This window comes from Panthera onca, chromosome F2 (genome assembly GCF_046562875.1).
Source record: "Panthera onca isolate mPanOnc1 chromosome F2, mPanOnc1 haplotype 2, whole genome shotgun sequence".
Lineage (NCBI taxonomy): Eukaryota > Metazoa > Chordata > Mammalia > Carnivora > Felidae > Panthera > Panthera onca.
Window position 1 is genome coordinate 21,680,946 of NC_138356.1, and position 26,796 is coordinate 21,707,741.

At 40.6% G+C, this 26,796-nt stretch overlaps 1 protein-coding gene across 9 annotated transcripts in view; it reads right to left on the minus strand.

Annotated features, from left to right (window-relative positions):
- The window catches only part of EYA1 (EYA transcriptional coactivator and phosphatase 1), a 169,231-nt gene that overhangs the window by 105,584 nt on the left and 36,851 nt on the right, over positions 1–26,796 (minus strand). For 5 of the 9 annotated variants that reach the window (XM_078441987.2, XM_078441982.2, XM_078441983.2 and 2 more), the window contains 5 exons: positions 24,265–24,334; positions 23,798–23,943; positions 19,532–19,669; positions 2,060–2,142; positions 1,452–1,638 (listed from right to left, as the gene is read on the minus strand). In XM_078441987.2, the coding sequence (XP_078298113.1) occupies positions 1,452–1,638; positions 2,060–2,142; positions 19,532–19,669; positions 23,798–23,943; positions 24,265–24,334 (624 nt within the window). The remainder of the gene's footprint in view (positions 1–1,451; positions 1,639–2,059; positions 2,143–19,531; positions 19,670–23,797; positions 23,944–24,264; positions 24,335–26,796) is intronic. The other 4 variants (XM_078441986.2, XM_078441984.2, XM_078441985.2 and 1 more) reach the window with 4 other exon arrangements.

Genomic DNA, 26,796 nt, shown 5'->3' on the forward strand with positions numbered 1-26,796 from the left:
TTTGGGGTTTTTTTGGTGGGGGGGGGCATCTGCTAATATTGGGAAGATAAAGCTATAGTAAATGTTGAAATTAGTACCTGTTCCATAAATTTTTTTCATCGTGTAGGATAACCAACCAGAACCAGCTCATCATAGAAGTGTTTTTCAGTGTGAGACCACTTGAACCTAGCTTGTAGCAAAGAGTGGGCTTTGGCTCTAAGAATAAAAGGCAAAAGGAAGAAAAGTCTGTGACTGAGGATCATAGCTCACCTCATAATCCATGAAAAGAGAGACTACATTTTTTAAAGATGTTTACTTATTTGTTTTGAAAAAGAGAGAGAGAGAGAGAGCAAGTGGGGGAGGAGAAAAGAGATGGAGAGAGAGAATCCCAAGCAGGCTCCGTCTCTGCCAGCACAGAACCAGATGCAGGGCTTGAACTCACAAACTGTGAGATCATGACCTGATCTGAAAGCAAGAGTCAGACGCTTAACCGAGTGAGCCACCCAGGTGCCCCAGGAGACAGCACTATTCTTTTCATTTTTAAAAGATGTTTTCCTTATTTTTGAGAGAGAGAGAGAGAGAGAGAGAGAGAGACAGACAGACAGACAGAATAGCAGGGGAGGGACAGAGAGAATCCCAAACAGGCTCTGCAGGTGTCAGTCTACAGCCCAACATGGGGCTTGAACTCAGGAACTGTGAGATCATGACCTGAGCCAAAACCAAGAGTCAGAAGCTGAGCCACCCAGGAACCCCGACACTACATTTTTAATAAGACAAAGGTGAGAAGTACAAGAGAAAATATCAGAAATACAGGTAAAGACCAATACAGGAAGTTAAATATACAATATTAAGAGTTCCAGAAAACACTAATGGAGGGAAAGAAGTATCAAGGACACAGTAGGAAAATTTCCAGAGGTGGAGAGATTTTCATCTGGAAGGGCCTATCAAGGGTGGTGCAGAAGTATGAAAATGCTCATGCCCAGTTATGAAATTAAGTAGGCCATGATGGGGGAGAAGGGTGGGCCAGGGGAATCACTGCTTTCGATTATTAACTGTGATGTTTTTTGATTTTGGAAAAACATTAAATATTTAATGATAATCAACATTAAATTTGAGGTAATATCACTTATTTTCATACTCCATCTGTGGACAAATGTTTGTAATTATAGTTAATAATTCCACCTAAATATCTATAGTTATCTAAGATGTTATATACGTATCTTGAAAACTGACTATATTTACAATGAAAGGAACCTCAATTTCAGGTGCTTTTGAAGTTCTGTAATTTACACTAAAAATTTTCAGCAAATAAAAATAAAGTTAATGCCACAATCATGATGTTTGACTTATAGTTAGGCCATGCCCAAACTTGCCCAAACTGTGAAACCACTACATGCGTATATGACTATAGAAAAATGCATTTAAACCACCAGAAATAGAGCCTGCAGGACTAATAAAGCGCACGTAATTACCTGCTGCGGGATCCGTGACTGCCTGGCTGGTGATGCCAGATGGTGGCTCTTGAAGCTGGTAAGTGGCATTTGTGGACGGCGTGGTTGGGCTGGTGCTGCTGCTCGTCATATAATGTGCTGGGTACGGTGAGCTGTTATAATACTGTGCGTACTGACCCTGGCCGAAACTGGGATAAGTCGGATAGTCCTACCAAACCAACCACACGAGAATAACCTGTCAGAATATTGCTCCTCATTTCTTACTTTCCAAAGGGCAACTATATTGTGTTTCTGGGTCTTCTCTGAATTCACAGAGGAGCACACGAGCACCCATTGACTCAAATGTCCCGACGTGCAAACAAATTGCATGTAAGATCAGGTCCGCTCTTCCTATTTCTTCGATTCCATGATGCAGTGCTAGGTAAAATCAAACAAATCTGAAAACCAAACACTCACCATATAGGACTGCTAAAGAGATTTTTTTTTAAGAAAAAAAAAAAAATACATATATTAAAAGGCTCAGGTAAGCCCTCACAGTATACTATAAACAGATCTTTCTTTATGTAAGAAAATCATCTGTTGCATTAAAAAAAATTTTTTTCTGAAGTTAAACTGGCTTTTAAAATTACCTGCTGTGAACTGTTAAATCCAGAGGAATTTGTGAGTGAATTATTTCCTGTATATAATCCTGATGATGTTGTAAAACTGCTACCTAAAACAAAATGAAAAGAAATACGGGTGACTGAACTATGCAGAATAATGTGCCCATAAGAAATCATTATTTAGATAAAACAGAGTTGAAGTTCATTGCAAACACACTTGGTTTATCTTTAAAACCAGAATCCATCGCCATGACAAAATTGTTTCTTGAAATAGTTGACAATTTTACTTTCACTGTACTGCAAAGGATTAAAGAGTAAAGAGGTTTGAATTTCTGAGGACGTAACATATAAACTGTGGACAAAATGATACATTTGTGCAAAAATATTAGTCACTGAACTTTCCATTTCAATTTGTAAAACGCACCAGGATTTTTTCATAGCTTTAAATATACATAATGTAAAATGATGGGATCTGATGAAATGATCTTGAAAGTTCTTGCAAGCTCAAAAACAACAATGCTACTTTCGAGAACTTGAAATGCTTTCAGACTTGTTCTTGTCATTATAATGGCCCACCGAAAAAGCTGATTATTTCACTTCACAAAAGAACAATGGCAACTCTTGAAGTCCTTCATAAGACAAGAATCAAAGAGGAAGGTGACCAATGTTTTGTGTATTCCGTGTGCTCTCTAGGTAACATTCTGTTTGCAGAACATCTACGTAGATGTGCTCAACAATAAATAGTTGTCACCGTGCAGGATACAAACGTGAAAGCAAACCTCAGTTCCCTCCCTCGTTTTATTTACCATCTTACTGTGAAACTATTCAAAGCAACAATATACTATTTTTGGTGATATTAGCAAAGATCAGGGATTGGAAAATGTGTAAAAAATGCGATTCATAGGCTGCAAAATGGGAATCTAAATAAGCACAGCCTTTCTGGTTGGGCTATCTGGTCAACATTTAAGTAACTTTTGAACAGCAATTGTACTGCCATTCACTTTATGATAAAAAAATACGTGGGCTTATACAAAGAGATAGTTAGCAAAGATGTTCTTCAGTGTTGTTTCCAATAACAAAACCTAGAAAGCATTCTTATGTCCCTAACAGGTGTGATTCAGAAAGCAGAACCCTCTGAAGACATTGAAATGGTATTACAATAATGCTGAATTACATGGACAATTTTTTCATATTATTTTGATAACGTAAAAACGAAAACAAAAAATGTCTTGGTAAGTTCATGTGAAATATTTTTAAAATCATAAAAAATTTTTTAAAAGCACAAAAATCTCAGAACTGTTACCCATGGGAGGGTGTAACCATTGGCCACATAATGTTCGTGAAGCCAGTGCACATTTTAAAATTTCCTACCCAGAAGCTGTGGTGCTTCTGTAAACAGAAAAACCTTTTTCAAAAAAATGAAAATTTTATGGCAAGTGAATGGTATAGGCAATAAATGTGCTGGCAGTTCAAGGATAAAGTCTTCGGTGTGAACTAAGTATTCACAGACGCCTTCAGGTATGATGTGGTAGTGAAGATATGCCAATGATTTATTTCCTACTCAACATTCAAGTACTACCTTACGAGTCAGAAAACAGGGTTTCCCGTCATCACTTATGAGCGGTTTGGACTTTGACAAATCGCCTAACCCCTCTAAGACAGAATTTCCCTAACTGTGAAAAGTAGACTTCGTAAGGTTCTTCAACAGATCAGATGAGGAAAGCACAGATTGCAAAGTACAATGAGCAATCTACGGCACCACACAAGTGTTAGGAACAGTTATTGTTTACTTCAGTAAACATTTCTAAAATTCCCCACTGCATTTATGTATCTTTTCACTTTCCCAAACTAGCTAAATATGACTCGATCTCTTTGCATATCTAAAATTCTTTTCCTACTTACTTATCAAACATCTCTGAACTCTGAAAACCTGATCCAAGGCTTTGTTATTTTTATTAAGGGAAAATATTTCCTAAGATAGTTTCACATTTAGTATCACACAGACTCATATTTGAGGTTTCTTTATTTGTGCCTTTCAGGAATACCAATTGTTCAAAGTTCCCATAACATCTAACACGGAGAAGCAGAGAGCTCTCACACTCCTAATACCGACTCCACTGCAAAAATCGGGGCCTCAGATAAGCTTTCTATATTAATGTTCATTAGCATGTGACAATCACAAAGGTTTAAACGTATATTAAATACTGGACTCATGGTGATAATTACAGGGGGATAAAAGGATGACTAGGACATACTTGGGACCTTACAGGGCTTCCCAGGACGACATCAGTTTTGTTTTTGTAAGCTCTGGGCTACATGGGCATGTGGCTCACTATTTAGGTATTTATCAGTGAACAGTTCATTAATATTGATATTATATATAAAGTATATATATATATATATATATATATATATATATATATATATATATTATATAAACTTACAACGAGAGTTTAAAACATTCCTTGTAAAATAAAATTTCAATTTCTTCTGGATAAGTGTGTGAATATCAATACCATTTTTTTGACTTTATTATATACATTTAATAGGAAACATTACTTGGGGTTATGACTTGTTACTTTCATTTATACTACACATTTTTGAACAATAAATACTGACCTCAATAATCCCTATCCACCAAGAAAGTGAGATATAGAAAATGTATTTTAAAAATGGATGTTTTCATTCCATAAGTTATTCCCTGGAACAAAGTAGAAAGGGCCATGGAAGCTATATTGGCACGTATTGGCCACTGAGGTATGACCAAGTAAATCACAGTTCAGTACTTGAAATGGTACCCAAGTGACTTTCCAGACTTAATGCTACTTCTAAGACTGTACATTAGCTGGAATTCAACATAAGTTATATTCATTTACTGGCTGACTGCAGGCTGAGATTCCATTCCATTTAGTATGCTGAAACAGGCTTTAATGGCACTCCTGTGGCCTCCGAGACTTAATGCAACTTCCAAAAGGGTCTGACTTACTTCAGGGAGAGGTGGACACACCAGAGAATCGGGCTCAGGCAATATGAACGTTTCACCACCAGAATCTGATCTATAGGGCTGCCCCACCTGCCTTCGTGGAGGACTCAGGCAAAGAGAGCTGCTAACTTTCAGTCCAGGCCACCAACACTGGATTTCTGCAACAGCCTCCTTTACTGGTTTCCTGCCCATCTTCTGGCCCCCTCCAGTTCATTTTCCACAAAGGTAGAATACTTTCTCTAATGAGCATATCTGATCTTCTCACCTCCCTGTTTAAAAAAGTAACTGTTAGTGGCTTCCTATTGCCCTCAGGATACAATTTAAACTCCTTACCAGAGCTTATTTCTTAGACCCTGGTCTGGCTCCAGATTATCTTTTAGACTTCTTTGGTTTCTTCCCAGTAACCTCAACCCAACTCACCCAGATACACATTCCAGCCTGACTTGACACAAATGAAGCAACATGTGGTTCTCTTAAGGCTATTCTTTGCACCTCTTACTTCCTCCCCATTCGGTCCTAATTTCTAATCAACTTCATAACTCAACAGCGACTAGAAACCCTTTTCTTCAGAAAAACCTTCCCTGAGTTCCCCTCTTCTCTTTCCTCCTAAGGCTAGATTACTGAGTCTTGCTTGCTTGCTTGCTTTCTCTGTAATGTATACTTTTAGAGAAATTGTAATTTTATATAACATGTACACAAATATGTTTATAGTATCATGACTTATGAATCAGTATTTTAAGCTAATTAATAATTAGCAAGTTGATACAAATTAACAAATACCAATTACGTTTAAGCTCATTAGTACTTTCCCTATTAAATAGGCTAAAGAGAAACTTAGAGCTTATATAACTAATTATTTGTAGTCAACCCATACAAATATCCCCAGTATTATCCCATACAGTAACACTAAAGACAACGTCCACTGAGCACTTACTGTGTGTTGGGAATGTGTTCATCTTTTACCTGCTTTATCTACACCCTACCACACCTTGATCCTATAGGGAGTATTAATATTCTCATTTTGCAAATAAGGACACACAGGGTTAGGTTAAAATAATACAGCTTTCATGGGGTGAAACTAAAATTCAAAAATAGCTCTGTGCGGTTTTAGAGTCTACACAATGCTCTCTTGTCCTCTCTTACCTACTTTCTATTGCTTTGTGAGAAGTTCTGAAATTCATTCTCGTTTTCTATAGGATTAAGAAAAGCAAATAATAAGAATAATAGCACTTAAAACTTACTGAGTGGTAACTCTGAGCCGGGCCCCCAAAACAACATTCTACATGTTACAGCTCACTGGGCCCTCACCACCACCCCATGAGGTGAGTACGCTTACGTCCCACTTTACAGATGAACAAACTACAGAAGACATAAACGGGCACGACGGAGCTGGGGTTTGATCCCAGGCTGTCTTGCCCCAGTGTCGAAATTCCTAATCTCTACAGTATATGTACTGTGCACAAAGTAATCGGGGCTGGCATGGGGCGTTGGGGGCAAGATCTTAAAAAGAATTTTTTTAACCAACATATTGAACATATGGCTAACTAACTGCCACGCGATCATCAGGAGACGCTTGTTAAAAAAGCACACATCTAGGCCCCTCTTTGGACATGAAATCACTGTCTCCTTGAGGGAGAAAGGGGAGGGTTTTACCCTGAAAATCCACAGGTTTATCAAACGCCTACAGTACCTGACTTTTAGGACCACTACATTTTGTTCCAATTCAGTAGGTGTTTTCACAGCTACTTCAGAAACACGTAACCAGGACAGCCTTTCTTTTTCCACTAAGAAAGTAATCACGCTCGTCAAGCATTTATAGAATGGAAGCTTCGCAGAGACTGTTTGGGGCATTTGGGGTCCTTAAGCTGTGCTAAAGCTCGTAAAGGGAATACAGGGTCCCACCTTGATAGCTGATCTGATGCAGATCGGTGCCAACACCGCCAGATGAATTTCACCAGTTCAGAACACCACAAAGGCAAAATCGCAACCACAGTGCTCCCAAGAAAGTTTTGGTGTGTAGCCGCAAAACCCCCTTCCTACCCGGGGCAGGCCCAGCAGGAGAGGCACATTTGTGTCGAGGGCTGCCGTATGGCGGGCTTGAACACGGACGCTGGAGGCGAGGGAGGGCAAGACGCGACCAACAAAATGAAAACAAAAACAAAAAAACAGACCTCCTTTGTCCATTAGGTTCAATCTGCAGAGAGTTTCTATTTGATTTAGGAGTCTTCACTTTCATCTTAGGTCACAGAATCAGGCTTAATATTCAGAATTCCTTTATCAAAATAAAGTAGAAGTTTTCTCCTGCCTAGAGACACATGACTTGACATGAAAAGTCACCTCTAGGTAAAGGAGAAAGCAGAAATATTCTGTAATAAAATGCTTTATATTTTATGTTAGTATTACAAAAATTCTCCAAAGCAGAAGGAATTCCCACTTAGAACTCATTATTTCTTAATTAAGGAGGTTGGCAGGGAGGGGGTGCAAGTGATGCTCCAGTAATGCCCAGGATTATTCTTGGTACAGTTTGGAATTTACGCTCCAAGCAGGATGGCGGCGGGGGAACCTTCTTACCCAGTCGTTAAGAGGAAAATCTTCTCTATTTAAATAGTTTACTATTGTGAAAAAATCATAGCAATACTTCTTTTTTTTTTTTGTCAGGGAGGGGAAAGAAAAGAACACTGAAAAAAATTTTTCCTTTCAGAATACCTCTAAGAGGCAAAGCTGCTCAAGTGAATGAAGCGAAAACACCTGGTAAGTTTGGGAAGGAAAACACAACTGTGCAGAAAAAGCAAGCAGTGCATTCCTGGCAGGCAGTGAGGACAAATTGCCCCAAGGAGAAGATCCGAGAGTGAACGCTTCTTAGAAAAGCAGGGTGAGGGACTAAAGGTAGGTGAGAGAAGTGTCTCAATCATTTAAGAAAAGAATAACAGTTTGGAAAAAGAAATGGCATTCTCTAACCAAAAAACCCAAGAATCTAAATTTTGAACATTCCAATAGGAGCATACTGGGACACAGGAAATGTTAAAGGGTGGAGGAGGTGGGGGGAAGTGGTCATAAACTCAAGGATATATATGTGTATGTAACTGGCCCTACAGAAAGGAGATGGGAGTTTGGGACAGATGTGCTAAGGGAAGGATATTGCTGCCCATACCGTTGCCCAAGCTCCCCCATCCACAGTCCGCCATATTAGTTCAGGATGGGGTCCCTGTGATCCTGGAAACACAACAGACTCATTCCTGCTACTCTTATTTAATGCTTCCCTCTACCAGTCCCCGTTTCCCATCCTTCAAGACCTGGCTCAAGTCCTAGCTTTCCAATAAGCTTTCCCTGACTATTCCTCTCTGCACCGATTTCCCTTTCTGGGGATTCCAGTTCACTAACTGAAGCCACATAATTTGCCTCTTCCTTAGTCTTGTTTTCATCCTGACCTACGTTCCTTAGATTCCTGTGTTGTGTTTATCCTGCTGCCTCACATGGAGATGGAAAAACCATGGCTGATTCATGCCTTTGAAGGGTTTCCTCTAGGCTCAAGTGGGAGACAGAACTGGCGCTAGAGAATTTTCATCCAGGGTGGTGACCAAAGGGTCCAGTAATAATAGAACTGACCTAAAGAATCAGATGTAGGAACAGATGGAAACCTTTTAATAAGTCTTTTTTTTTTTTTTTTCTTTTTGTTGGTGGTGGCGATTGCGGGCAGTTTGGAAGGGCAGCTTGAAGTCCAACAGACATCACAAAAGAAAAAAAGTCTCTCAACTTCCTCACTTGCCCAGTGATGAAAAAGAAGAGTAGGGAAAGGAAAAAAAAATAATAGCTTATTTCTCAGGTTTTATCTGGAGAATACACACTGTACTGTTTTTTTTTTTTAAACTAGATGATGTATAAAGACTTATCTTTAAATTTTTTTTTAATCTTTATTTAGTCTACATTTATTTTTGAGAGAGAGAGACACAGTGCGAGCGGGGGAGGAACAAAGAGAGAGGAAGACACAGAATCCGAAGCCGGCTCCAGGCTCCAAGCTGTCAGCACAGAGCCTGACACGGGGCTCGAACTCCCGAACCGTGAGATCATGACCTGAGCCAAAGTTGGACGCTTAAGCGACTGAGCCACCCAGGCGCTCCTAAGACTTCTCTTCAAACACTAGATTACAGTCACTACTGTAAATGAAAGAAAATTAACTGCAGGACTTATAAGCACTCTTCTGGAAGGATGTAAAATATTTCTCAGTCTCCAAAAAGAAAATCCAGAATTTTACATCAAGTAAGATTTTAAACTGATTCAGCATCATGGATTTGGAACACCTCATAAAATCTTACTGGATCACAGAGATGGAAGAAGAATATCCCATCCCTATACATACTACAAGGACATCCTGACAAAACCCTGACCTTTCAGTACAGATATGGGCCTCCTAAGAGGCTGCTGTGAGCTCAGGTACTGGCATATTGTGGGTATGTTAATGAAATTAAGAGTCTCGCTTGCGTATGAGAAATTTCATATTCAGAATGCAATAATATTCTTTTTTTTAATAGTCCATTTATATTTTGGCATTTCCACCTCCATCATCTCTGGTTATTTCCAACATCGCTTCATAAGGTAGCTGAGGCAGACATCCTCCTCATTTTCCAAGAAGCAGAGTGAACGCTGCTTTCTCTCTTGGACAAGGATTCTAAGGGAATGACCAACTGTCTCCACTTTCAGGTCACCGTCTTCCACTCTACCACGCCAAATCCACCTTTTAGATTTTCTGACTGAAATGCATTAAGAGCGAATCGTAGGTTACAAAAAGTGGGTGTAACTTCTGGTTACATAAACATCACAGACATACCAATGGTTGGGACAAAGGTACCTGAAACATTTAACGGATAAACGTGCAATCAAAATACCTCCTTTCTAAAAGGCTTCTTCTGTATAGCTCTCTTCTAGGCTAGGAAGTCATTTTAAAAGCAAATTATAGAACGTTGCCCATAGAGAGTATATCACAAAGATTTTGCTTTCCTCTTGATCTTGTCAGGGATTCCTACAGAGAAAGGGTAGTGGTCTCATCAACCGTAAAAAACAAGAAACAGTCTTGCTAGAAGACCCTGTGTGGGCCACCCAGTTCTATAGGTGCTAAGCAACTGTATTTGAAAAATAAGCCAACCTCTCAGAACCTTCGTTAATAAATCCCTACTACTTTAGCATATTAAGACTAGAGTTCATATTGATAAAGGCCATGGTTTAAAATATGAAATCGAAGCTTTCTGTGTGATTTCACCGGAGAACACTGCCCCGCTCTAACTTCAAAACGCTTAAAAAAAAAAAAAAAAAAGAAAGAAAGAAAAGGGGGACGTGTAGGTCAAAGGTCTACTTCACAGAGAACAAGGACTCACATTAAAAACCAGAATCCCAGCCCACACAAGAATGCTGGAACCTGCTGGGGCCTGTCTGTACTCCCCATGTTTTAGAGTGTTTCCTAGCACTTACTCCGCGAGCAGGATGCTCTTTGTCCCTCGTGTATTTTCACAGAAGTCCATTTGCTTTCCTTCCCTGGCCTCTTTGCCATGGGCTATGTCCATCATCGGGCACGATCTATGTGGCAGAAGTTAGTGCAACTCCCTGGGGAAAAGCCTCTGAAGGCCAGATGGGTTATTTAAAACCAAAGTTTCCCCCCTTTCCTACAAGAAGGATTTTAAGTGACCAAGCTTTCCTTTTTATCCCGGTAATAGTTTTTATATTCCGAAGAGCGTTTTTTTTCACTTAGGTAATAAAGCTTGCAGAGCCTTTACGTTTACCTTTCTTGATCTATTTCTATATCCTCTAACAGTTCCTATAGAAAATACATTTGGTGCTGACCACTGATTACTGCTGCAGCTGGATTTCAAAAAAAAATCTGATACCATTTTCAGTACCCATTAGCTGAAATAACACAAGATGCCAAAAGAAACGAAATGGAATATTACTTAAAAAAAAAAAAAATCACCTTCGGCACAAAAAAAGTTCTAGAACGCAAAAAGGCCATGAACTAAAATATAAATGTGAGTAGACCGGCAAAGTCGTCAGGGAGAAATTTTGAACATCGCTGCAGGCTACAAGAGTGATTCTTCAGTTCGAACTGTATTGTGTCACTGTATGTCAAGAAGTACAAATCTCAAGTGCTTTGTCACGCAGATTGTAACAAAAGGTTTAAGATTCATTTTCTGAAAGTCATGCATCTTGGAGTTTGCTAATTTTCCTTGTGAAAAATGTCAGGTCTACAGACAATGAAAAAACCTTTCAGAGAACATTTTGCTAAGCAATTCTGAGGTTCTAAATGCCTCATACACGGAAACACTTCGGCTGTATATGTGAGAAGCTATGCACAGGCAGAACAAAGGAAATAAGGACAGTTTCGCTGACTGGGTTGTTATTAGATCATTTCCACTGGATCATGAGCCCCAGAGAAGTGAGGCATAGAGAGGTGCACAGTGGTCCCCCTTGCCATACACTCTTCAACGCTTGCCCTCCTTTGTGTCTTCTCACTGGTTTGAACCCCAATCTCTTTAACAGAACAAACAACATAATATACAAAAAGGCAGTTAGAACTTGTGTTATCTTCCTCTCTAAGTGAGAGCAATAAAGCCTAAGGAAAATAAACAAAGCGAAGTTTCCAGAGCCTTCTAGTTTCCGTGCATGTGTGTCTGCGTGGCCCCTCCTATCTATCATGGCAGATCCAGTGCAGAAGGAAAGGAATGCACCACACTGAATTGCTGTTTGGGGGCGGTAAAACACTCAGAAACACTCAGAAAGGCACTGTATGCCCCCACCTCCCATTCTGGGATGCCCTCAACCGGCTCCTTCTAGAAGTATGAACACAAAGGAAGACTGCTTTGAACAAACTATGATCATAGACCAACCAAGATTTTTATTAGGCTAACTTCCAAATTCACTTCTTCAAATGAAGGGAACTAGGGTCCTGATGAATCTTAATCTCTAACCTTCTTTGTGGCATCGACCCCTCCACCTTTAAAAAAAACATTCATCTATTTTAGACCTATTACTAGACACCAGAGATGAAGAGATGAGTAAAGAGGATCACTACTTGCAACCATCTAGAATAGAACTAAGTTATTATGGGATGCTGGGTTTTCCTCAAAGCTGAGGCTCAGCTAATTCTACCCCAATCTATTTTTTTTTCGTGCATGAAAGTCTTTAGTGGGTCCTTACCTTAAATAAATTGCCAAACAAAATGTCATTTTCTTCATGTGACTCAGCCTCACAATTACGAACACAGTTTCTTGTTTTCTGTGGGAGATGGAAGTAGGAGCCTATATTGTGTGGAACGCAGGGGTAAATGAAAGGTGGTGCCAGCAATAGCTCTGGAACGTGCATTAAAAAAAATCTAAGTAAAAGTTTGATTTCAGGTCAGTTGCTTCCTATACATAAAATGTCAATGGGGCACATGGGTGGCTCAGTCGGTTGAACGTCCGACTCTTGGTTTTGGCTCAGGTCATGATCTCCCAGTTCGTGAGTTCCAGCCCCACTTAGGGCTCCACACCGCTGGTATGGAGTCTGCTTAGGATTCTCTCTCCCTGCCCCTCACCGGCTCATACTTTCCCTCTCAGAACAAAGAAATAATAAAACTTTTGTAAAAAGTGAATAAAAACTAGTGTGTGACAAACTGGGCAGATATTCTGTGAAAGTGGTCAGTAAATAAAAGGCTGAAGCAGTTTCTTCTAAGAGGATTTTTACATGGACACACACTCATCCATACTCACACTCACACACGCATATGCGCGCGCACGCACACACACACACACACACACACACACACACACACACACACACAACATCCACGCCTCACTCTGGCTGTCGGGGCCCTTTGGCCAGCAGCATTGAAAACACTGTCTATGCCACTTGCACAACTGACCCAGGGTCGCCAGGGACCTGCTTTCCATACATATTCATCCATTCGGCTAACTCATTTGCATAAAGTTTGTCAATGGCCTGTGAAGGGAAACCTCCTCACACCCTTCCAAAACGTCTTCCAGAAACACGAAGGCTAACCCTGGGAGCAGGGAAGTATCAACGCTAAAAGCAAGGATTCTACCTCTTCGGGGTGAACCCTATAGTGGTCTATGAACAGAAACATTTTCTTGTCCTTTCTTAAACTTGTTTCCAAACTTTCACTGGATGTACAAAAAGAGATCACTAAAGCAGAAACAGAATTTTCTAGCGACCTTACAGCAAAACGGAAAGCAATCAGACTTCCCAATCCATGAGGTTTTACTTCATGGGCTATTAGTATCAGTGCATAGAAAACAAAAATTCAGGGGCACCTGGGTGGCTCAGTCGGTTAAGCGTCCGACTTCGGCTCAGGTCATGATCTCGCGGTCCGTGAGTTCGAGCCCCGCGTCGGGCTCTGTGCTGACAGCTCAGAGCCTGGAGCTGTTTCAGATTCTGTGTCTCCCTCTCTCTGACCCTCCCCTGTTCATGCTCTCTCTCTCTCAAAAATAAATAGTAAAAAAAAAAAAAAAAGTTTAAACAAAAAGAAAACAAAAATTCAGCCCTTGTTTGTCTTAAAATGAGGCACATGCAGGATCCACAGAAGCCTACCACGACAGAAGTGCTGAACACTGGAGCTGGAAGGATCCAGAAGGATCCCCTGGACCAAACATGGGCAGCATGTATGGCATACTTCCCAAGGCTTGGAAGTGGCAAATACCCACAAATTACCAACTAATTCTGTTCCTCAAGTGTCATAAAAGTGTTCAAGTACAAATAGCACTCAGAAGTGTACTTTCTAAAAAGCTTTCTCCTAGAGCTGGTATATACTTATACATGAATTTGTGTGACACAAGGTCTCAATTATCTAAAGAGCAAATCTGTCCTCAAGAATATATACACTATAGGCAACTATATTTTAGATTGTTGTAGCATTCTCTGAGAGGCTTCCCTGTTGGTACTATGATTTAAGTGCATTACAACATAGCAGGGTCTGACTGTTCTAAAATCATTCTCCATTTTGACACATCCTTTGGCGTTTTCAGGTTTATCCCTTAAAGTCATCGTTCAGGGTCCTCACATGGATGGAGACAACAGCCCTCAGCACTAATCCCTGCAGAGTGAACATTAACCGTTTTGCTGCACGGGTACTAGAGTATTCCAGCTCTGTGTAGCAGAATGTCACGTTCCTATCTTCGTTCCTCATTTTGATTTCTGAACTGAACAATTTGCCGTTCATGTGGCGGCTGCCTCTTCTTTTTCTACCAGTTCTTCTTGCTCAAAGTAGAGCTATGACTGAGGGATTACAGAGGCGTGAGCACTTGGATGATGCCTCCTTCTTTCCCACCGCTGCAGAACTAAGTTCCTGTCTTTCACAGCAGCCCTTCTGTGCACTCACTGCTTCTCCTCCCTGACATCTGCCACCCACGTCAGCAGCACAGCCGTTTCTCTCTTCTGATTTTCTTCTTCAGGTTCCTGGCTGTTTCTTCTGGTCTCTCCACCAATTTTTGGATCATGTACAAACAGCCTGATCTGTGTTGATAGTGATTTTCCTTTTTGCCAGGACATTAGCTAGATCTGGATTTTTTTTTTTTTTTTTTTTTTTTTTTTTTGCTATGCTTATATGGTTATTGGGTTCTTAGAGTTCTCTTTGCTGGTTTTATAATATATACACATATACACACACATATATATGTATGCTTATATATGCATATATACATACTTTTAGTATATTATATACATACTATATATATATGGCTGCACATATATTTTTTTTCTCCTGCAAATGGGAGTGAGCATTTAAGTATTTGAGAAAGCTGGACAGTAATAACAACATTACTGGGGTGCCTGGGTGGCCCAGCTGGTTAAGCGTCCGACTTCAGCTCAGGTCATGATCTTGCAGTTTGTGAGTTCGGGCCCCACGTTGGGCTCTCTGCTGGCAGCAGCCTGGACCCTGCTTCGGATTCTGGGTCTCCCTTTCTCTCTGCCCTTCCCCTGCACTCTCTCTCTAAAATAAACATTAAATTTTTTTTTAAATAATAACACCACTAGTAAGTAATAAATAGGAACCACATCACCACCACAATGAGAGCAGTAACAATGAAAACAACCATTTCAGTTCTTACCATGTGCTACATACATGTTGGTCAGAGTGATTTACCTGGATAATCCCAATTAAATCTCACTCCACCACTACTAGAGTATATAATATCATCGCCACCCGAGAGAAGAGGAAGGGCAGATGTGGAGAGGTCAAGCCCTGTGGAGGCCCACAGACAGCAATGGCAGGGCTCTTCAACAGGCAACCTGACTCTAAAACCTACACAATGTTTTTTAAGTTTATTTGATTATTGTGAGAGAGGGAGAGAAAGAGCCAGTGGGGGAAGGGGGAGAGAGAGAAAGAAATCCCAAGCAGGCTCCGCGCTGTCAGCGCAGAGCCGGATGTGGGGCTCGAACTCATGAACCATGAGATCATGACCTGAGGTGAATTCAAGAGTCAGATGCTCAACGGACTGAGCTACCCAGGTGCCCCTAGAACCTACTCCATTAACCAGACGGCAAGGTGTCACCGTGCCTTTAGTCTAGCCCTTTATGCCTGATGGAGGCAGATCTGTCCAAGAGGTGATCACCATAGTTTCTTTCAATGAATCAGCATAACACAGTAAGCATAACACGTTTCAGTTTATGAGTCATTTGAGTTACTAGAACATGTCTTCTAGAATTATGAAATTTTAATATCATGAAACCCTAGTAGCTAAATCTCTGAATAACTGATGATCATACCTTATATTTTAAAGGTGAAAAGATCGTGGGAAAAAAGCTAGGTAAAACACTCCCAAACCACTAAAATACATATAGTTTTACCTAGGATTCTAAGAATGTTTAATAGCTATAAGACTGATCTAAGCAGAAATCGCTGTTATTCGTTAAGGATCAAATAATTGGGATAATGTTGAAAATAATTTAAGACATTATAAAAATTTTTATATTAAAAAAAGATGTACTGAAAAAACACTCAAAGACTAATAGATTCCCGCAACTGGATACACAATATCATTTAATAATAGTGAAGCATTTTTCATAATACACTTGATACTTATAAAAATACATATTAATCAGAATTTCAGTATTTATCCAAATCTGGCCCTAAGAGGTTTATAGCATATTATATATCATTACCATCGCCACACTAGCATGTTTCAAGTTAATAGCATATAATTATCTGGCTTGATATGTGGAAGTCGTATTATATCTAATCATCTAAAATTGAGTCAAGGGCCATTATAGAAATACCCATACAAAATAATATCTCATTCATGGAAAATGGGTTCTGAAATCCCCCTGGAAAGGCCATCCCACCAAAGGCTGCACAAAAACACAAAGAAGTTTTAATGCAATATCCAATATGCCCAGATGCAATGGAAAATATGGGTAGAGAGGCAATGCTATATTTGGTACTGCACGTGTCTTTCTTTTTTTGAGAGAGGGAAGGAGAGAGGGACGAAGGAGGGGCAGAGAGGGAGGAAGAGAGAAAATCCCAAGCAGGCTCTGTGCTGTCAGTGCATTTCGAACTCACGAACTGTGAGACCACGACCTGAGCTGAAACCAAGAGTCAGAAGCTTAACCGACTGAGGCACCCGGGCTCTCCTCTTTCTTTTTTAAAATCAAGAGTTTTCCTTCTCCAAACTAACTTTCTTTCCTCCTCCTTCATTTCCACGTTCTCTCTATTCTCACACTATGTTCATACTCTGACAGTCGGTTAGTCCTCTTAGGAACTCATTCGGCTGTATAAGCTTTTGATCTTAGAGAAAGAATAAAGATAACTTTCAAGGATGTTATCTCTCAAACTCTCCGAAATTGCAAGACTAGTTTTTCCCCCTAATCCTTCCAGGACTGATAATTTAGCAAAATACAATAGTAAGGTATTACAAAGGAATGGAATGAAATGAAAAAAAAAAAAAAAAAACGAGAGAGAGTGTAAGCCCCATTTCTTAGAATTATTACCTGATTTAACCAACCTGAGATTTACTATGGACCGATAAAAGTTTCTAAACACTTAAAACTTCTCTGCTCAGCTCATTGGGGATGGGTAACCAAGAGGCTGCAGACGGGCTTGGGCCCAGGAACCACACGCACTGAGGAAGCTCTCCTCTCACGAGAAACCTCACATGCCTCCTTCCGACCTTTAGGACCTGCTTCTCTATGGAGAATAGGCTGTGGTGCCTTATCTTTTTCTCCCATAGTTCTCAGAAGACTCTGTTCTTGACAAACGCAAGCTCCAGAAGCAAACAGGCCTTGTCTGCGTTATGGTTCATCTCATTACTACAGTCTAGGACTACTGAATTCATTAACACGATCTCTTCAACTCTTTTTTTCTTTTTATCCCTTTACTCAAATAATCAGCACATGCAGGAACATAATTCTTCCTTTGAGGAGAGTTAAAAGTTCTGGAATCTGGCATATAAGTAACATCCCTCTAACAACACATATTATCTGGGGTAAGCCAGCTTTTATTTTGTAGCTACCAAATATATCAGAATTTTACAATTCAGGTATTTTTATACCAAAGGCAAAAACAAGTATGAAAAGATTAATAGATCTGGTCCCATTACGTTTTAGTTTAAAAAATGAGAAGCTGGAAGTTTACCTATGAAATATTATAAAAGTTTACAAATCTTAATAAAAGAAATAATAAGACAAAGAAAAACACTGCCATGGAAGAAAAAATGATTATCTTCTCAATTACAAAATATATACGATAGTAATAAAATCTTGTACCTACTAAAATGACAATTTTTACAAAGATAGTACCCAGAGGCACCTGAGTGGCTCAGTCGGTTGGGTGACCGACTTCATCTCAGGTCCAGATCTCACGGTTTGTGAGTTCGAGTCCCGCGTCGGGCTCTGTGCTGACAGCTCAGAGCCTGGAACCTGCTTTGGATTCTGTGTCTCCCTCTCTCTCTGCCCCTCCCCTGCTCGTGCTCTGTCTCTCTGTCTCTCAATAACAAATAAACATTAAAAAGAAAAATTAAAAAAAGAAAGATATTACCCAATGTGTACATGCTAATACACAGCCCTTGTGTAAATACATAACAAATCTGTAAAAGAGTCTAAAAATTTACTTAGCAATTCAGGCTTAAATTTATTCAAAGGAAATAATTAAAAATGCACATAAAATATTCATGGCATTGCTCTGGACTTCTAACAAAATGGGAATTATTAAATAAGATATATATATGAAACGATGCAATCATTAAAATGATGCTATAGAATCGAGTTTACTGATGTGAAAATATGTTTACAATATATTGTTACTGAAAAGAAACAGGTTGCAATACTATATTATACAATATGGTCCAATACTACATATCTGGAAGAATATTAAAGTCATAATAGTAAATATGAAACATTATTTTTCTTGTTTTCTAATTTATTTGCAATAAACAACTATTTTAACGTAATGAAGAATAAAAGATATAAAAGAGATAAAAACTACAAAAAGAATGCCTTCAATCAAAAAGTAGTGATAAGGGATTTAACTGAATTGTGGCTTGGCACCATCATTAAGAGGTTGAATGGGATTAAATTGATTTGTAGTGAAAAGATATTAGGAGAATATTTAGATTATAAGAACTTCCATTATTTTACAGACACATTTGCATGACAATAATCTGCCAGTTACATTTATGCCTGTGTGTTCCTGAGAACAGTATTGACAGCGTTAAACTTTCAGCTCTTCTTTGATCTGCCCTGCATTTGCGGTATGTTTGGTCTATAGTTTCAAACTTAGAGCCCAGGGACTGGTCTTTGGAAGCAGTATCTTGAAGATGCATTGAGTGGTTGTCAATTTAATCTCTTGGTCATTGGTAGGTCATTGAGTTAACACATATCACATACTGTACTTCTAGAGCTACGATAATGACAGTGAAGAAAACAGCCCTTTTATAAAGGTTGGCTGGTGATGCCACGCCCCAGCGGTTTGAGCACGTATCACACTCCAGCCTCTTACATCATAACTTTGGGTTTGTCGTTCCTTTTTTATTTAAAAATTTTTTTTTCTTTTAATGTTTGTATTTATTTTTGAGACAGAGAGAGACAGAACATGAGCAGGGGAGGGGCAGAGAGAGAGACACACACAGAGTCCGAAGCAGGCTTTGGGCTCTGTGGACACGGGGCTCGAACCCATAAACTGTGAGATCATGACCTGAGCTGAAGTCGGACGCTCAACCAACCGAGCCACCCAGGCGCCCCTGTCATTCCTTTTTTAAAATTGATAGAGGCAGAGGCAGAAAACTTCAACGTCACAGGGAATGTTAGAGCTTTTTGAAAAGAACTTCAGAGACGATTCGGTCTGACCCCTTGAGGTTATAAATATGGAAATTTAGGCCCAGAGAATAGGTAAGTGATGAGCCAAAGCAGAACCAGGGATCTTGCCTCTAAGTCCAGTCGCTTTCTATCATCATTTACTACCTACACAGAACACAGGGCTCTACTTTAGAAGGTGACTACTGGACTCCAGGATTAATGAAAAGGCTAGTGTCAGTGTGTATACAGACCTTGCATCTGGTAACTATACGGTGCCTGTCCAGGTTGAGGCGTACCAAAGCTTGTGCCATAGCTGAGAAATCCCGTCTGTCCCGGTGACTGAGACTGTGACAATCCACCTTCAGTCTTGATGCCTGCCCACAATGCACCTAAATCAGTTAATGACAGCTTATCTATATGTTCATTTCAAAAGCTGGTAAACACCCCCCCCCAAACACTCCCACAACTGTTCAGTCACAGATGCTTCCCAATATTATCTCAATAACCAAAGGTATGCAAGCTTAGAGTGCAATACCCTAACCTAGAACTTCAATGAAAACAAAACGAAACAAAACAGGAGTATTACAGATTTGAGTGACTGTTCCCATTGTCCTTTGTCTTTCCGATTTACCTTTTCTATAAAATTCAACTCCAGTGATACGATTTCTAGATTTAGTTTTGTTGTTTTATAAGAGGTTAAAAGATGATCTCCTTTAGAATCCAGTAATAGCCATAATTAAACTTCAACTAGATTGTTCTAAAAGTCACTGTGTAGATTAGTGTCAAAAATCAAAATTCTCTTTTTTTTTTTTTTTTTTGTCCAACTCCATGGAAGCAAAACTGAAACCTAGCTTAGACCTTTGAGGGGATTCCACATCCCTCCAAAACCGATGAGGGGATTCCACGTCCCTCCAGAAGGGAGAATCGGAACGTCTTCCGAAACTCCCGGCCCGTGGTCCTCCAGTGCGTCCACTTAGACCGTGTCGAGCACTACCAGAACTCCAGAAATGAGCTCACACAGAAAAGACAGAACGAACAGACACTAACCGTGGCCAGTCAGGCTCTCCGGGTCAGGGGTCCCTCGGGGGTCTTGGGGATCCCGGGCCGAGCCCCCAAATGTTATGCCCAGAATTCGTGATCCCCAAAGACTGCCAGAGGCCGAGTCCGATGCAAAAGCAAAAGAGCCTTTATTCGAGCTAGCTCGAGCTCAATCCCCTACCTGCACCGACACAGCAATGACATACCGGGGAGCACAAAATTCTCTTTTCTAAGAGGAGATTAGAGTCTTTAGCCTCACAGCATTTTTTTCCTTTTTTTCTTTACTCTTTCTGCCACAAAGATGATTTTAGCACTCAATTCATTTTGAAGTCAGAGGAAACAATATTGGGCACAGAACTAAGCAACACAGGGGAAAATCTCCTCCCAAACACCCGATCCCACCAGAAAGTAAGCACGAAGCTAGGAGGATATTAAAGGACTGTATCATATAGAACAGCATAGTGATTTACAAACAAGTAAAGCTGACCAATAATTCCCTTTCTGTCCCTGATAGTTTCAAGTATTTATTCCAATATTATTGTTTTAAGTGTAGCCTAAAGTACGCTTTCTTTTTTATCATTGTAATATAAAAATCATGTGTTTGTGGCCTCCAAATACTTCCCAGAATGCCAGGCTGACATCCGAATTTTAGGACTTGGGTTTGGCAGTACTGTTGTGCAGGGCTCAGCGCTGGATTGTAATTAAAGACAGTCATGAAAGTTAACAAGGGTCCTTAATTTCCACAGAAGGAAGAGAGCAAGTCTTCTGCCAAGCGAATCCACATTTTTGAATAATTTCACTTTGCACTTAAGATAAATGATATCTTTGGGATCTAGAAGACACAGTAGTCTCACAGTTTATTTCCATTTTAGGGGAATTTCATCAGTAGAATGAAGTTAGGTAACTTTCCTGAGGCAGTGGAAGAATCTGACTCTTGGCTGAGAGAGCCTACAGTAATTCCTGGCGTATCTCTACATAGCCTCATGATGATCTTAACATTTATGTCTTAAGAGAAGCTTAACATTTAACAAAATGTGACTTTTCCCCGCACAGGCAATCCCAAACCCGTCCTTATTAATGGTCCCTGGAAAGACACCTGACTCGGCCAGGTGGCTTGATGGCTCAAGAAACTCCCTTTCTTTCCATGTGGTCACCAACAGGGATTTCCCCCTGCTCTGTCTCCATTGGGGGTTCTATTAATCTGCTTTGAGTCTTCCTGTACCACCTCTGGTGTTAGCCTGGAGGCTCAATCTTTGTGATGAGAACAGATAAGGAAAAGCAGGAAGAGGTAGAAAACACCCTCAGCTGCACCTGTCTCCCGGGCTTCCACCCACAAGCCTGCAAACTCATCATACTGCTCGGCTCTATGCCAATCCAGAGAAGAGCGTTAAGCTCTCTTCTCCACTGATGTATTATTCCCACTATGATAAGATTTGCCTAGCTTTTCTTACAGGGTCTAAGTAAAAAGCCAGGGGGCACAAGTCCTGGGAGAAAGTCTTCTAAGACCATCTGGACCTTGACTATCAGCAGTTAAAAACCCTGACCTACGTGTTCTTCCTTCACAAGCAAGCAGAGGGGAGATGGCGGTCGTACTTTTCAATGCGCTGGCCCAGGAAAAATAGAATGCCTGGTCAGAAGCACTGGGAGCATCTCTTTGTACTCAAGGCCCCAAAAGAGAAGGAAGACAGTGATCAGGAAAATGCTGAGGACTCAGGAGATTTATAAGCACAGATGGCCCTGGGGTCAAAGCCCTCGACATGGAGCCTTGCCCTTACCATCTCCCGACCCCCACCTCTTCCGTTAAAATCCCTATCCTTACTCTACCAGGTCTGATTTGAACCTCAGAATCTCTGCTCCTGGAACAATTATCTCAGACAATAGGGACATCCACTGATGGTTCAGTACTGGAAGGGTCCTAGACCACAGCCCCGAAAGTGGCAAAGGGCCCTACCATAATTGAATGGAGAGCAGAAGGAACAAGAGAGCTGCTGTGTGAGTGGCAGTCGAGGCAATGGCATGAAGGGCACCCTCTCCTGGCAGGCCTGGTAGGCCTCCAGCACTTTCAGGTTGTTTGCACCAGAAGATACATTTACACTTCAAATAATCAGGTTACAAATACATTTTGAGAATATAAACTGGGGACTGCCTCAACTCACATCATAGTGTTGAAGCTATGTAATTCAAATCCGAGGTCCTTTTTCCTCATTTAGCACAAGAATTGGTTAAGAGTTGATGGCAGATAAAATTGATCTATATCTACCATTATTTTCAGAAATCTTGCATAAAAGTTATAGAAATGCAAGGCAATTCTAGGAAGTCCATCTTATGGTTGTTTCTAAAATCTGGCTTAAAAATGCCTAGCTAGGGGAAAAAAAAAAAAAAAAAACCTAGCTAGATAACTTTCAGTTCTGGGTAATTTTGAAATGAAACCATAAAGGGTGAAATCATATATAATTTACATTTTAATTTCGGTATATTTTATAAGAAATTTATATATAGTCGATTTGGTTTGGGGTAAAGGTAGAAAATAAGAAGGAATAAAGTAATTTGCCTTCTAATTATTAATGAAATGCTTAAAGAACATTATTTCTTTCAATATACTGCTATAAGCACAGATATATTTATCAGTCCTTTCCTCCAAGCTTCCATGTATGTTTTCTTGATCGCTAGATTTTTTTCTTAAGGAAATGTTAATAATTCACATTCTTCCTACTCAAACAAAGTGCAATGTGTTTAACATTGCGATTGCAATTCAATTGAAGAAAAGGTATCTTGAAATTCTAAGATTTCTTAAAATTAAACTTTGGGGTTTTGCTGGATTTATTTTTAATTTACAGGTATTGACCCTTTAACAATGGAGTTAAATTACACCAAGATAAAGGTAATCTCCAGGTGGGAAGGAACAAATAGGGATGTGAGCTTTAAAGGTTTCCTGCTTTGCCTCTTCAAAGGGCAGCCCAAGCTGTGATATATAGATCACTTTTCCTAATGGTTGATAATGCTGAAATTTAAAAGTACTACCAGCCTCACGTTCAGAGCAAGGATTTGTTGAATTCTGTTTGTACTTCCCTAATCATAGCTAGGTATCTGATAAATAGGAAACATATCTTTACCCTAAAAGACTTCATTCACAGAAGTTTTATCTCAAATATGCACTAAAATGCTTTGGATTCCACAACCAAGTGCTCAAGCAGCAAATTAAAAGTTGAGCTACAAATGGGGGGGGGGGGGGAGGGAAGGAGAGCAAGACGGCATACGAACCACGCAATCTATCTGCCACTGACGACTTCCAGAGAAGTAGCCGCCGCTTCTTACAAGGCTCGTTGAAAACAATCAGATGAAGAATTTAGACACAAAAGGTGATCACACCTTCTAAAGCGGCCCAAGATGGCAGTCTTTAGGTACCACTCCTATGAACCTTGCCCCCCCACACAGGTATGCCCATTAGATCCCACCACTGAAGTAACGGGATTACTCACCATATGAGGAAATTCCGTACGGCTGTCCCGGCTGTGGGTATGTGACATATGCTGTAGCTTGTTGCATTCCTGTGGTAAACTGTGTTTGCCCATATGCAGCCATAGTTTGTGAGGAAGGGGTAGGGAGAATATGTGGGTATGGTCTGCTATTTGTCAGAAATGACAGAAAATAGAAAGCCCATGCATTAGATGGAAACATGCAAGGTAACTGATTAACAACCATATCACAAATTGCAGTTAAAGACAGTCTCTTCAAGTATAACTTCCAAATACAATACACAAAGTACTGAAAAACTTCAGTATCTCTTCTAGGTGACGCTCAAAAGAAATTTGTGTCAACACATTTACGGCTCTGTGAAATGCACTTTAGTTTAAATCAAGATGTAACATGTGGGCACAAAACACGACTTGAAATAAGGTAAAAGACTACTCAGAAAAGGCATTTATTGAGAGAAAATACATCTTACTTGGAAGGGTAAATCTGTGGTGGGGAGAACTGGTGAGTTGGTCTTGGGCTGAAGCTACTGCTCCCAATTGCTGGAAAAAAAAAAGAAAAAGAACACATAACAGTCAAAGCAAAATACGAAATCAGCATAAAGCGCTGATCTAGTTTGAACGACAGGTAGCCCATACGAAATGGCCAGCATTCAACCTTTTGGGCCTGAAAAAAAAACCAAAACGGCAATTTCATGCAATCAACCCAAGCGAAAATCTACGGAACAACCTTTGGGAACTGATGAAGTGGTTCTAAGTTTAGAGTAGGTCTTAGAAAGTGGTCACAATCATCTGAAATAGCTGGCAGCTGCAGGGTAAGAGGACAAGGAGTCCTGGCCACTGTGCAGAAGGGCCCGCTCAAAGGGGGGCGGGGACGAGGGTGAATTTGCAGGGCTGGGCGGGACCAAAAGGTCACCTGGCCTATTGTGTGCGCTCAGGGACACACACACACCTGACCCTGGATTAACGGGAAACGCAGTCTAATCTTCTCCCAGGTGAGCAGAAATGGGGCCGCTCCTCATTTGCCTGCGTGAATTTAGCAACATTTTTTAGTAAAAATGCATTCCTACAGCGCTCTTAAATTTCTCAAGTTGCAAGCGAAGCCTGATCTTTCTTGTACTGAGGCAGTGTTCCTGGGCCTTTTTCAGTGAAACGTGCTTAACTTCAGTTATTTAAGTTAAAAAAATAAAATGTTTTTGTTGTCATTTAAAGAGGTTATTCAAACATTCAAGCAGAATTTCATTTCTTTTTAATCACATATACGTTACTCAGTAGGTCTCAGAAATGCACTAAACTCTGCCATTCTTTTACACTCGTCCTGAACTAAAACAAAAATCCATTTTTGTTAACATAAGGCCTTAAAATGGTAGTTCTCAGCTTTATTGTAAATAGGGGCGATTTTATGTACAATATATATTACACACACATATATATACCCACAGCTCTATGTGTTTCCATGTATTACATATAAATATATGTAAATACCCCTATCCTCTACCCTCTACCTAGCTAAGATGTATAGTCTTTGGGTACAATTACAAGATATAATAGGTTCATCTTCTTCTTCCAGTAGTAATCACAGTCTTCAGGGGCTCTATTATTTATGAACTATGCTGCGTATTAAAATCCTTCCAAAAGCTTCCATGCGCTCAAAGTCTGATACATTTTTCATAACGTCACATCAGTCCACGTATACTTCTCAAGCTCAGTTTTCCATTTGGGTTCGGGAGAACAGCAGTAGAGTTGGACCAGAATCTGGATCCGGAATGATCCTTTCCTTGTAAAGCAAGCCGGCCTCACGCAGTGACCGCAGATCCAGATTCATACCACTGCTGCATGCCAGCTGCCAGACTTCAGCCACGTGGCTCTCAGTTTGGCAGAGTCGGGGTCCGCATTAAAGCGAGGGCAGGCCAACTCAGCTGGTGCGCCCCGACCTGCGGGCACGTGTTGAGTCACTATTCCGCACCAGCCGCCGAGCTAGATGCCGCAGATGCAAACACGCAAAGACAAGTTCTGTCACATGTGGGGAGGCTGACACACAAATAGCCATGGGGGGATTAGTTAAATATTGCAATTTATAGAAGGGAGGGATTAGTGCGAGCACACTTGGACAACAAGGACTACCACCCGCCCAGGTCATCCTCGACTACAGCCTTTCCTGTTCTCCTTTGCTAAGCCTGAAAAGAGACCAAGGGCAAAGTAGATATACCCGGCAGAGTAGCTGGAGGAGGAATACCTTCCCTGGACAATCACAGTTCAAAACGACTTTAAAAAATAAATAACTAAACCAGAACAAAAACGCAATGCAACCGGATGGTGGAAGCCACAGAAATCCCTTTTATTCTTGCCCAGCTCTCTCCCTGGGTTTTTCAAACTATGGGTCAGGACCCATGATCACAAACTCAGCTTCACAGGTTGCACCCAGAAGTTTTTCACAGGTAAACAGAATAACAGAAGAGACTGTATCAGGCTTATTACACAGGGTGCGGTGAGTTCCGTGAAGCTTTAAGGTTGAATGTAGAGGATAGGTGTGTACACATGAAGAAAGAGATCGGGGTTCGGGGGGGGCGGGGCTCAGCGTGTGGTAATTGAGCACAGGTTCTGGAATCAGAATTTAATTTTGGCTCAGACTGAAGTTCCAACTCTTCTCTTTGATCTTGGTCCACACAACACGATTGTCTGTCCCCATTTTACATATGGGGCATAGAACTTAAGTAACACATTCGAGCAAATAAATGGGAAAGGTGGTATTTGAACCCACGACTGCCTGACTCCTTCCATCAAAACATACTATTTCCTGACCTCCTGTGAAGAAACAAGAAACCTCAGAATAATCTCATTTTCCCTCCCTCCATTTCATGAGTCACAAGTCACCCATCCCAAATCCAGATACTGCCTGTTGAGCTGTTCTGCACACGCCATCCCCGCTCCCCTCTCCCGGCTCTCGTTAGCCTCTGCCACGTTCCCTGTGTCCCATCTGCGGGCCTGAACGCAATACTGCACTG